The sequence below is a fragment of the Lutra lutra genome, chromosome 1, assembly GCF_902655055.1.
Source record: "Lutra lutra chromosome 1, mLutLut1.2, whole genome shotgun sequence".
Lineage (NCBI taxonomy): Eukaryota > Metazoa > Chordata > Mammalia > Carnivora > Mustelidae > Lutra > Lutra lutra.
The window spans coordinates 203074491-203086794 of NC_062278.1; the positions used below are offsets into that span (position 1 = coordinate 203074491).

At 52.8% G+C, this 12304-nt stretch overlaps 1 protein-coding gene across 4 annotated transcripts in view; it reads right to left on the reverse strand.

Moving 5' to 3' along the window:
* The window catches only part of DOCK3 (dedicator of cytokinesis 3), a 564947-nt gene that overhangs the window by 12663 nt on the left and 539980 nt on the right, over positions 1-12304 (reverse strand). For all 4 annotated transcript variants that reach the window (XM_047693084.1, XM_047693058.1, XM_047693067.1 and 1 more), the window contains 10 exons: positions 12040-12144; positions 8108-8249; positions 6929-7095; positions 6690-6776; positions 6051-6230; positions 5361-5444; positions 5122-5238; positions 2795-2916; positions 1433-1571; positions 782-929 (listed from right to left, as the gene is read on the reverse strand). In XM_047693084.1, coding sequence (XP_047549040.1) covers positions 782-929; positions 1433-1571; positions 2795-2916; positions 5122-5238; positions 5361-5444; positions 6051-6230; positions 6690-6776; positions 6929-7095; positions 8108-8249; positions 12040-12144 — 1291 coding nt within the window. The remainder of the gene's footprint in view (positions 1-781; positions 930-1432; positions 1572-2794; positions 2917-5121; positions 5239-5360; positions 5445-6050; positions 6231-6689; positions 6777-6928; positions 7096-8107; positions 8250-12039; positions 12145-12304) is intronic.

The window sequence follows — 12304 nt, forward strand, 5'->3', positions numbered from 1 at the left end:
GATGCCTCCAGTCCCAGGGAACTCAGACTATGGGCTCATGACAGCAACGGCCAGCGCCAGGCCAGGCTGGCGAGCTCAGACCGCTCCCTCTGTCACCGTCCCGCACAGCCATCCCGGGAAGCACCAGGTCTGAGTTCCCACAGCCAACTGCCCTTCCACCATAAACCCTTCTGTCTAAAAGGACAGAGGACCAGATTTCACTGTGAGAACTAGGAGCAGACTGTGAAAAAGATGCAGGCTCTCAGAGAACGAGACTTTAGCAGACTGAAAAGAAATCAGGCAATAACTGGCAAAGTACACAGCTTTTCACAGAGCCATTTCTCCTGATTAAGCCTTTCTCAACTGAACAAGGTCTTTTTGGTTATTGTTACTTTTTAGAATAACATTTTCCAGGGTTAAGTTCAGCCTTCAAATTGAATTTTCACACTGTGCAGTCATGCTCAATTCCTCAGGACAAGACTCACTGGTACCTTAACTTTTTTATTCTTGTAGATATTTCAACGGAAAAGAACTGAGCTTTCTCATGGACTGTGCGTCCTCTTACTGAGATGGAGATGCGACAGCTGGCCCCCTCTGTGGCATCCACTGTTCAGAGCAGAGTCTGAAGCCAGCCAGAGAGAGAGCCAGGGCTAAGAACCCTCGAGTCCTTAGTGCTGAAAGGGGAACATTCTCTAAGTCACAGGGCCACTTTCAAAGACAGAGCCACAGATGAGATGAGGACTAGTGGGGCTCACGAGGCCCTGTCCTCTCCCTTCTACAAGCAGCACCCTGCCCTCCTTACCTCGGGCACTGGAAGGGGCAGAGGTAATCATCTGGGATGGTGCTGAGTGAGTGGAACTCAGGCTGGAGGAAGAAGGGCTTGCCTGGGACGAGGACAGAACAGAGACGTTGGTGACTGAGCCCTGGTACCTGGGGTTGGGATACGCGAGCTGCAAAGGGAGAAAAATCAGCAGGATAGAGGTCTGAATGGCCGGGATTGTGGGACTGGCCCAGAGTTGGCTTCTTCATGCCATGAGGTACCCAGACCCAGTGTCAGATGTGGTAGCCTGGGTCCTGATGGAGGCCAGGCTGGTGGCTGGCACTAAGGGTCACCCACGCCACCTGTGGAGCAGGATTGTTGGGTCGACTCTAGTGATGATGATAGAGGATGCAGGACTTAACCATCAGGAATGCCAGGAAGGAGGGCAATTTGGAGGAGGGTCTATCCCACGGAATCTCCAAGAGCAACCAGGAATGAAGCTAGATTTCCTTCTTGGGAAATAAAGCCTGGGAACTGTGACACAGGATGGTGTGAGGGGAAGGCAGTTTTACTGGCTCGGGGTGTTCTGAGTTCAGAAACTGGAGAACTGATATCAGCCCTCAGACCAGACCAGTCAGCAGAGAGGCAAGTCCTCACGGTGCCTTGGCCATTCTCCTGGGGCAGTTCTGGTACCTGCATATGGTGGTATAGGTCCTCGGGAGCCTCGCCCATGGAGCTGTCCCCCAGCATCACCACATTTCCCGCTTCGCTAGATGCGTGTGAGGAGAGAGAGGATGATGAATGGCGGCCTGTGCCCATCAAGTTCATGGGGCTGTGAACGAGAGTGGGAAATAGGGACAAGTCAGGCTGGGAGCTGAGAAAGCTTGCTAGGTGGAAGAGGATGGTGTAAAGGGCTGTACGCCAAGCCTCAGCCAACACTGACTTGGAGGGCTTCATAGCTAATGCTTATATCCATTGGAGGCCTGGGACAGCTGGGAACCCTGACCTGCTGCTCAGGCTTCCCCTGGTTTGTGAAGGCCAGAGGTAGACTGGCAAAGTCTCTACTGGGAGTTCGGTGCTTTATGGCTACTCAGTATGATGACGTCAGCAGTTTCTCAGTTAGGATTACTGAAAATGATATGCTGAATCTGGTCAAAGATTCCAGGTCCCCTTGCCATGCGGGGTTGGTCTGAACCAGCAGCCACCCTCTGCTGGGATTGGCTCCTAGGCCAGGGGTGTCTTCCCATTGGGGGCAAGCTACCAAAATAGCTGACTGGCAACCTCTGTTGGCTTCCCTCCACATCTGGGGTCACAGGTTCGACAACACTCTCTCAATAGTAGACAGCCCTCATTCACTCCTTCCTTCTCCTTTGTGGAGGCGTGGTCTGTGCTGACTTACTGCTTCCATCGGAAGACAAACCCGGAGAGGCTCCTCTCCCTCCCTCCTCCTCTGACTGGGCCTTCCTGCCCCGGAGGCTTGGCGCATCTCCCCCTGAGCTTGGATAGACCAGCCATGACCTGGTTTGCTTCCACCTCACCATGTGGTTCTCTTCCTTAAGCCAACTGGGGACCCTCATTCCCCTTGGGATGGGAACAGAAGGCCTGAAGGAAGGAGGTCCCTCCAGAGCTGGCACTGGCCCCCTTCCGTGCCCCAAAACCCTGCACTCCAGCCACGAGGCTCTGCTGGTGGGGCTGACCACGCCGGCCTGGCCACCTCCTGGGGTGCCTGCACGTGGCGGTCCCTTTGCCGGATCCTGTTCCATCGCCCTCCTCACCCCAGCTTGTTTCTGCCTCAGAGACTTCTATTTATCATTTAAGACTTAACCCCGAATGCCCCCTCCTCCGTGTTCTCACAGTACCATGCACACTCCTCTGTCACCCAGGATGACTGGCTGTGAGCGTGGGTCCTGTGGTGGGAGTGTGTGCTGGCCATGTGCATGTGTGAGAGGGCACGGGAGCGAGTACCCACTCCTACTATCTCAGACTTCCTTGCTCTGACCTTTGCAATCCGGACTGACCTCTGTGGAGGGGACCCTCCCCACCCTAAGGCCATACCTGTGGCGGTGGGTCATCTTGATGCTCTCAGGGCTCATGGGACTATGGGACGCTAGGACGTTTCCCCGCGGGGTGCTGGTGCCTGAACATGCAGGACTGAGCTTGTCCAAACCCGGAAACTCCTGTTGAGACATGAAGGCCCCTTCATCAGAGGAAAGAAAGCGTCATTAAGGGCTGAGAGGGAAGAGTGGGCTGGTGGTAAAAATGTCAGAGAAAGAACCTGATACTGCTGGCTGAGCCTGCACTGCTGACATTGCGGGCAACAGCCCCTTCACGACTAAACACCCCCTCAACCGCACCGGAGTCTGGACCAGAGGCTGAGAGGCCTGTGGATGACCCCACGAAGAGAGCATATCTGGAAGAGCCCGATGCTCTGAGTTCATGGGAGTGTGTTATTGGCATTCTCAGGGCAGAAGAGGAATAAGAGCCGGGGGAGCCGGAGAGGAAGAGCTGACCATCAGCTGTCAGTCAGTGGGCCCCTCTTCTGTAAGCTGGGTTTCTTGGATTGCTAAGCGGTCCAGCTCTTAGTGATCTGGGTTAAGTTCCCTGTGACATGGTCTGTGTGGAGAGATCGGACCCCAGATCCTGACATTAGTCATCAAAAAACACTACTATTTTAACATGATTACATTCTTATTAAGTAGATGGATATCTTGGCAGAAATTTTTGAACCCAAACCCTCCTGGGTGATAGTACATTGGTCTGGATCCTTGTCTGTGGACTTTGGAGAAACAAAGCACAACCATCCAGGGTTCTTCAATCCTTCACCATCTGTGGGCCCTAAGTCCTACTGGGGATGCTTCTGAGCCTGGCCTGAAGAAACAGCCAGTTTTCTACCCCCTTCTTCCAAAACACGTGGAGATGAAAAAGAAGGGTAAACTGCAGAGGACACCTCCATGTGTGCTCTGGAGACACTGATGTATGTGGGTATTTTCTGTTTTTTGCTGCAGTGGCCCAACAGCCTTGCATGGCAGAGGACATCCCTTGTCCCATTGGCCAGGCTCTAGCCTACCTGGGTCACCTGCTGCGACAGGGAAGTTTGCACACAGCAGAGACCAGCAGAGAATGAGAGATAATTGGAATACCCACCAGACTTTCACTTTCTCTGCAATGTTTCACCCTGAAATACCGTGGGAGAATCATTACAGAAAAGGGAGACCTCAGGCTCTGTGGACTTCCCTCTGGAAAATGTGCCCACCTGTCAAACTATGGACAAGTTTCTTCTTCTTCTTCTTCTTTTTTTTTTTTTTACGTTTTGTGCCATCTATACCTGTGCAGGAATGCTGAGACCTGCACTGGGGGCCTGACATGACCAGAAGCTCCAGCATCAAGAACAATGCAAGTGAACCCCAACAGGCCAGATCTGCTGAATCTGAGTGGCCCAGCCTCCCTCAGGCCAGTGATCATCCCTGAAGAGGACCCTCTTGTCCTTGATGGCCTTGCCCCACACCAAACAGCCCTGCTTCCCTTGCCGTAGGAACTGGGTTCACACCCCCTGAGATCTAGCAGCCAACCTGTTTAGCAGATAAGTTTCTCCAGAAAACACCTGGAGTCAGCCTCATGGTTGAAAATGGGGTGAGGGCATGTAAACGGGGGCTCAAGACCACTGAACCCTAGTCCTGGAACACAGGCTCTCCTTTTGCTTGCATGCATCAGTCCTTGGCCTGAACCCTGTCATGGAGGCTAAGAGGCAGGTTAGAGTCCGAGGGAACTTCTGGAGCTTGGGGCAGGCTCAGAGCCTGGCTGACCCCTCTAAGAGCAGCCAGTACAGAAATACTACTCACTCCAGGCTTTTGTCAGATGTGAGTCTGGGTCACCAGATGGGTCTGAGGAAGAAGGAGTGAGGGATGGAAAGGAGGTAGAGGGGAAGGGTAAAGAGAAGGAAGAGGGATGGGGGAGGAGAGGGCATAAAATGGGAAGGAAAAGAGGAGAAAGAGGGAGATGGGGAGAGGGGGCTGGCTCAGACTATTTCTTACCTCTGTAGGTTCTCGGGATGGAAAATATCTCCAAAGAGATGTCTACATGTGGGCCATATATTTTAGCTCTTTTCCTCCTCATATGAAAATCTTTCTTCACCAGCGCAGTATCTTGGAAAACATCCTTTGCCCTTGAATCTGACTCCTCCTCAGGGAGAGGACTGAATGAGGGGTCCTGGGCAACCTTCACCTGGATACAGCACTCACCTCTGCCTCCTGGCTCTCTGTGGCGGGAGCAGCTTTTCATCCACACCACCCCCCACCGCCCCGCCAAAGGCCTGCTGCACTGGCTTGCTCACTGGGCAAGAAAGGCTGGTTCTGTGCAGCATGGGCCCCTGCAGGGTTGCTTACATGGTAGAGGCTGGCCCGCATCATCTGGAACTGGTCAATCAGCTTCTTATGCAGAGGACGCATCTCTGGGTGCACAAACTTCTCATGAACGGCCAGCCCAACTCCAAGGACATGGACCTATTAGGGAGACAGACGGGGTCACTCTGCAAGCCAGGGGGTAGCCCTTGAGAACTGACATGGTCCTGTGGTGCCTAGCTTTTCCCTCCTGGCCACTGGCCCCAAAGGCCCGCATGACATACCTGCTCCTGCATGAGCTCCTTGAGCTGGGTGATCTTTTCTGCATCTCCCGGGTGCTTGGTGATATAATCTTTATCAAAGAAGGCCTGTGAAAGGAAAGGCTAAGTCGGGAGACTCCTTCCAGGACTGCCTCTGAGGTGGAAACTGCCACTTGAAAAGCAGGTTCTGCCTCCTTGGCCAGTGCTCACACCCTCTCTAGCCTGGCCTGCTCGAACCTCCTGCAGTCACAGGGGTGGTTTTGGTGCCTAAGAAGAACTGAAGGTAGCCAAATAATCTAAGCCTGGATGCTAGTCCCAGCCCCTCAGGGAGCCTGGATGGCCTGGGGAGAGCAGGCCAGGCTGGTGGCCAGGGTGCAGCGCCAGGCTCTTAGCCACTGGCAACTCCTTGTGAAGGGCTGGGCTCCAGGGCTCCTCCTGGAGGCCACTTAACACCTTCCATAATTAGACGGATTACCCATCTGTCCGAGCTCAAAGGATAAAAAAGAGAAGGTCCAGTGGGAGAGCCAAGCCACAGAAAGGGGAGCAGGAGGGAGCTTGAAGCCTCACCCCAGGACCATTCTGAGTCAGCTGAGGCACAGCTCGGAGAGGGCAGTTGGGAAGGCTGCCTTGGGAGGCTGGAGTCTCAAGAAAAGAGCCCCAAGAAGCACCTTCCCCGCTGGGCCGCCTGCTGCTGGTGTGGTCTGGGCCACTCACCTCTTGGTAGCGCGCGATGCCCCCGTTGACAGCTGCGTCAATGACGCCGTTCAGGCACATGCTGAGCAGGTTGATGTTGCCGTGCACCTGTTTGTGCTGATACTGGCTGATCAGTGCCCGCAGCTCCTGGTTCTTATTCTCAACCACCTGGATGGCATTCTCCAGAGGGCTCACCTCCACCTGTGGGCACACAGCACACACTGTCATCCCAGGCACAGTGACAACCCCTCTGCCAGCACAGTCCGGAGAGTGGGGGCCCAAGACCAGTAATGCTGATTCCCACCCTTGTTCCCGTGGACCTCACACTTCCTGACTTCTTTCAAATGTTCTCTTCTGATCTGTAGGCACTCAGAAGCACAGTAAAGAGTGAAGAGCACCAGTTCTGAAGTCAGAGAGCTCTGGCTTCCTGAGCTTCAGAGAACAGCTTCCACATTTGTAAACAGGGAGATTAAAAATCTCTGCTGCCTAGGGGTGCGGTGAGGTTTCAAAGAGAGAGGGTGTACAAAGCCCCTGGCACAGGACTGGCCCGCGGCAGCCTCCGCCAGGCAGGCGGCTGAGTCTGGCTTTCTGTCTTCAATCCTTAGAGAAAGGTCCCCAAAGCTGGGGCTGGGGATCAGCCCCCTCTGAAACATGTCTCACCAATTCCCTCCTCTCCACTTCGAACCACCGAGAGATGCCAGGCAAGCTGTGGGTGAGGGTCAGTGTGGTGCGCTCGATCCACAGGCTCTGCAAGGAGGGCACAGGCAGTTACAGGCCGGTGAGTGGTTTCTGCCACACCTGCCTGCCTCAAGGATGACACAGCGGTGAGACCCCGAGAAAGTGGGGCCTCCCCCTGGCCTCACTAGAAGCACCACCCCGGCTTTCCTAGAGTTGTTCACCTTGAATTCGTTCTCCTTGTCCTTGGGGCCTTTGTGAAAAGGCCTGTCATACCGGAACTTCCTCACATTGTTGACACGGTAGAAGCTCTTGACGCGATCCGGGACCCTATCCATCTGCAGGACATCCACGTAATCTGGAATGGGCGTCACCGCATAGATCTGCAAGTCTGGGCAGGAAGTGAAGGGAAAACCCAGACTTGCCAGAAAGGTGGATCTGAGTACTGACTTTGGTCCTCCCCTGAAGGAGAAAAGAGCACCCCAGCCCCTGTTCCCGACTGACAGCAGCGGCTGCATCCCAAGGGCTAGACAAGACCCAAGCACCGTTAGACTGAATTTCCATGTCTGCCCACTCCCAGCTCTGGCTGGAGAGTGCATCTCCTGAGCACTCAGCCAAGGTGAGATGTCAACAGCCAAGAAAGTAGGGAGAGGGGTCAGGAGAAGGCAAGTGCCCACCGTGCAGGAGCAAGAAAGTTCTAAGGGCCAGGGTTTGTCCATGTCACTAAACTGTATTTCCTGCAGGACAATCTTTTGATAAAAATACTTTTTGGGTTTTTTTGTGGAGAAATAACATGGGGGTCCACCTGCCCTTCCCTCTCTGGAGCAAGCCTGTACAGACAGGGTGACTGACATGAGGCCTCCCAGGAAGCTGTGTGAGGGGGTGAGGGGCAGGCCAGTGTTTGTGCCTGGAGACTACCAAGTGCCACTAAAACCACAGGTGTTCCCCATCTCCTTCCCCACGCCCTCCACCCCCACCCCCTGGGCTGTGCCTCCATCTTCCTGACAAACAGGAGTGCAGCAGGGCACAGAGTGGTGGTTATCCCTGGGGCGAAAGTCCTAAGGAACCCCAAATCACCCTGCTGACTGACTGCTCCTGGATGCCTAGGCAGCTCCTTCACAGGGCAAGGCAGGGACTAAGGTCACGGTAGCAGCCAGCCTAGGTGTAGAGGTCCCCCCAAAGCCCTGCTTCAGGTCCTCCACGGCTAAGAGCATGCCATGGCTGTCTCCGTGAGGTATGAAGGCCCTGCTGAGTGTGGTCCGATGTGATGAGGACACACTCCATTCAGGACTGATGGGTAACCTAGCCTGTAAGGCCAACATTACAGCAGAGGGACAGCCGACTGGGTGGGACTCACCTCCCGGACCCCAGCCCACCTCCCCCAACCAAGCATCAAAAGATACACTGGGCATCACACTGCAGGATGGCATCGTCGGGGTGGTTTGGGTGCTGCATGGCAACGGCCTGCGGGAACTCGCTGAGCATCCTCTGCTGGAAGGCCTCCAGCCTCTCGTAGTCATGGCCACGGCACACGTATTCTTTGTTCTGCCGCAAACAAGAGAGCCTGCTCTCTGCCTCGCCTCTGGCCCCCACCTCCTCAGGGGTGTCAACAGCTACTCATGTCACAAGCATGTCCTAGGGGCCCCTGCGACAGGCATGGGGCGCACAGCACTCAGTCCCTGCCAAGGGGAAGTGGTGATCCAGAAGGGAGAGGGACAGGAAAAGGGAGACTTGGACTGTGATGCAGCAGCCTGGAGGCAGGCCACGGGCTGTGGGAAGCTTGGAGGAAGGAAAGCACCTTACCCAGGAAGGGGTGTGAGGTGGAGAGCGGTGGGATTTAGAAAAAGCCATGCCTGAACAGAGGCCTGAAAGGCCCATCTGGACCAGCTCCGAGGGAGGAGTAGGGAAGGGCGCTCTGGAGGCTATGGTGTCAACCAGGGCAGCAACAGCCTGGACAAGACAAGGTGCCGAGGGAGGAATGCATGTGTGGAGAGCTAGTAGGAGGGTGCGGAAGGTGCCTGCAGTGGTGTGCCAAGGAGTGACGGCTAGCGGTGCCACCACAGAAGTCTTAACAGGGGGCGCGGTGACCAGGTGGGTGCTTTTGAAGGACCACTTTTATTAGCTGGGAGAAAGAGTCCAAATGTGGCTCAGGGTCCAGCAGGTGTTCAGTCATTACTTACTGATGGGCAGTACATCTTTGCAATTGCATAAGATAGATGAAATGACATCATCTGAACCACACATTTCCTAAAACTTTGTGTTATATCATATTTGCTTTGAGTTGGGGCTCAGGTTTTCTCCTAGCGGGCTGAGGGCATGACGAGGAGCCCTCCGCCCTGCTGCTCTGCCCACCTCACAGCTGGTCCCGAGGGAATGGGACACACATCTAGACCTCTGGTGACATGTGTCTGCCTGCCTGCCTGCCTCACGAGGGCCACTCTGACAAAGCAGCATCACCACCAGGGTGTGGGGCTAGGCTCTTAGCCAGCCGCAACTTCTCGTGAAGGAGTTGCACTGGCAGCCCTGCCCTCTGCCTGTTCCCCCCCCCCCCCCCCCCGTGCCCCCCCATGTGTCTTCAGAGGAAGAGAGACAGAGAGGTCCAGGGGGCCAGCTGGACACCCACCGGCACAGGGATGATCACAGACCAGGCTTTGGAGGACCTTAGATTTTTTCTGGGAAAGAATTTCTGCCCCCCTTCCACTTCTCTTTTTACTATGGGAGAACTCAGCTAAGGCTTGGTCACATGTCTGGATGGATCTGAATGAGAAACAATATCAGAAGGGAAGTCAAGGTCGGAAGGAGCAGGCTGGCCTCTCCAGTGGGCAGACCAAGTCAGAGGACAAGAGACACTTCTAAGTCCCTAGCTTGAGAAGCAGAACTGACAAAAAAGATAATTATAAAGAATTGGTCTTTTTCATATCAACTCGCAAATGTACAATCCTCACCAGTAGCTGTTTGTGGGTCAAATGAAGAGAAACAGAAATTCCTGCAAGAAGGGAGGGCTGGATGTTTTCCTGTCTCTGTGCAGATTAGTAGATAATCACATTTGTGAAGCGAGGGAGGCAGATGGTCCAGAGAAACCAAGCTGACAGAGCTAAAGTAATAGATGGCCTATGTGTTCAAGGAATGTGGGGGACTAGCCTAGCTTTCTGGGGGAGACCCAGCAGGAAGAAGGCACACAGTGTTGACCTTGAGGCTGGTTGTCAGTTTCTAGCTTGCTTGTGTGAAAGCCCCAGCATCCTCACGTGAGACAGATCTGGCTGCCACTGCTTTGTTCTTGGTTCTTGCCATCTATAAGACAAACACTTCCTACTTCCACTGGGACTCACTCCATTTGCCAAAGCTGAACTGAGCAGCTGAGGGAAGGGAAGGCAGCATGTGGCTCAGCAAGGCAGATCTGTATGCATGAAACACAGCCCCTAGGAATGGTGCCTTGTGTGGAGATGAGGACGCACTGATGGTTGACATTTCCTAACACCCACTGTTATTTTTCCTCCATTACTGGCACCACTGAAACCCCATTTGAACATTCAGACCATTGTTTGCAAGCATTGTTTGGAGGGCCAGAGGCGGGTCCCACACTAAGTCCTACTTGCCAGAAATTGTGGAGTTTCCTAAGACGCTGAGATGCCCTGTGACATGAGCATGTGGGGTGGAAGCCAGGGCAAACCGTCACGGAGACTTCTTGTTTGGCAGGGACAGAAATGGGACATACCAGGGCCTGATTCTATAATATCCAAAATAATGATGTTTTAGAGTAAAATCTGGTTTCTGATATAGAAATTTTGGGGCAAAACAAAGAAAATACAATGACAATAAAGCAGCATTTGCAGACAAAATGAGAAAGAAGAAAGTCACAAGGCCAGAACCATTAGTTTGTTCAAGGACTTTCTAGAGATGCTTCTGGTTTCTGATTCTTGTGTGATTCCATCTTTCCCTTCTGCTGACCTCCACGTCCATGGCTTTTGCATGATCTATGCTGGTGGGGACAACAAAGATGCCACTTCTGAAATGCTTGAGGTAATTGTCCCTAGGTAGTGAGCAAGTCCACCCTCCTGAGGAGACCCTTTCCTCTTTCACATTCTGTTTCTAGAAATGCTACTGTGGAATGGAACCGGAGCCTTCCTGAGGATCACAATTAGGCAGAGTGGGCTTGCTATCCCTGTCAGGATTACTTGTTTCTATAGAAGTCAATTTTCTTTTTAGCATAGAATGGTTACTGCCTAGGAAATGTGCAGGTTGACCTGCCTTACATCTGAAATGTGGTTAGCCTGGACTCTGTTGCTAGCAGACTGGCTTTAAAAAAAAAATTTTTTTTTTAAGGAGTCATTAAGGCCAACTGACCTGTGATGTGATATCAAGCTCATCATTGCTCACTGGCTAAAGCAATTTTTCTGCTAAGACAGGATCCCAAACACATCAAAGAGATTCTATGAATGTTCGCAGCTGCTTGTTGAGACTTAGAGACACGGAACTTTAGTGATACACTGGAACTGGGGACAGTCAGAGCCAGTCTTATGTCTCAACCACGGCCCAAGGCCCTTTCATCAGCACAGCTTCACTGAGGTCCCCTGGCACAGTGAAGCCCTCTGGGCTACAGCCCACAAGCCCAGGCTGACTTCTCCTGGAGCCTTTGGCTTTTGTGAAATAAAGAAGAGAATCACAGTTATTCAGCTGGTAGGTCTGCACATCTGTGCTCAGTCATTCCTTCTGCTTTGTTGGTATCCCAACTTAGCTTTCCAGGAAGCGATGGGGAGAAATCGCTGTCACTATCCTGGGCCAGGGAACTGGAGGCCTAGAAAAGGTTTTCCATAGCCAGATCCTATTTGGCAGCTCCCACAAATCTCTTTCAAATCCACATATTCTCCACCCTGGCTGCAGAGCCTCCAGGGCAGCCAGCGGGAAGAGCCAACATCTTCCATGACAAACCTCACGAAGTCAGCCTACGGTTGAGGTCAGGGCTGTACCGGTGTCCTATCTGGTTGAGAATAATCACAATGGAGGATTCCAGACAGTGGAACTTGAAGTTGGAAGGTTTCTAGACATACCTATGGGACATTCTCAGACCCTGGTCGTTTCCTGCAGGAATTTGGATTGGTAAGAAAATCACCCTCATGTATTGCAGACAGCTACAAAATAGCACAGCAGAGTCAAACAAAGTCTAAAGTTGGCAGTCAGTCCAGTCAAATAAAGCCAAATGCCTTTTGTTGTCTAGTTAGTCCTTCAAAAAGTAGTATTCAGTAGAATAGGTAAAAAAGTAAAAAAAAAAACAGGTTATAAAGGAATTATGTGTAGAATATGATATAAGTTCTTGTGACTACCTGAATGGACTCACCCGAAGGAAGAAAGGAAACTTCCTGCCATAGAAGCCAACCCGAAAGAACTCAGGCTCCAGGCGTTGCTGCTCCATGATGTTGTCATAGTAGCTGGCTTCCATTTTCTGTGAATGAGAAAGGCAGTTGCCTTCAGGTTGGCCTGACTGCTAGTGGTGTCCCAAGCAAGTTCTCCCAGGCCCCAGTAGATACCATCTTTTGGAAACAGAACATGGTAACACAGACTGTGTAGAAGTGAGCCCCTGGCCATGATCAGCCTCTCCCCAG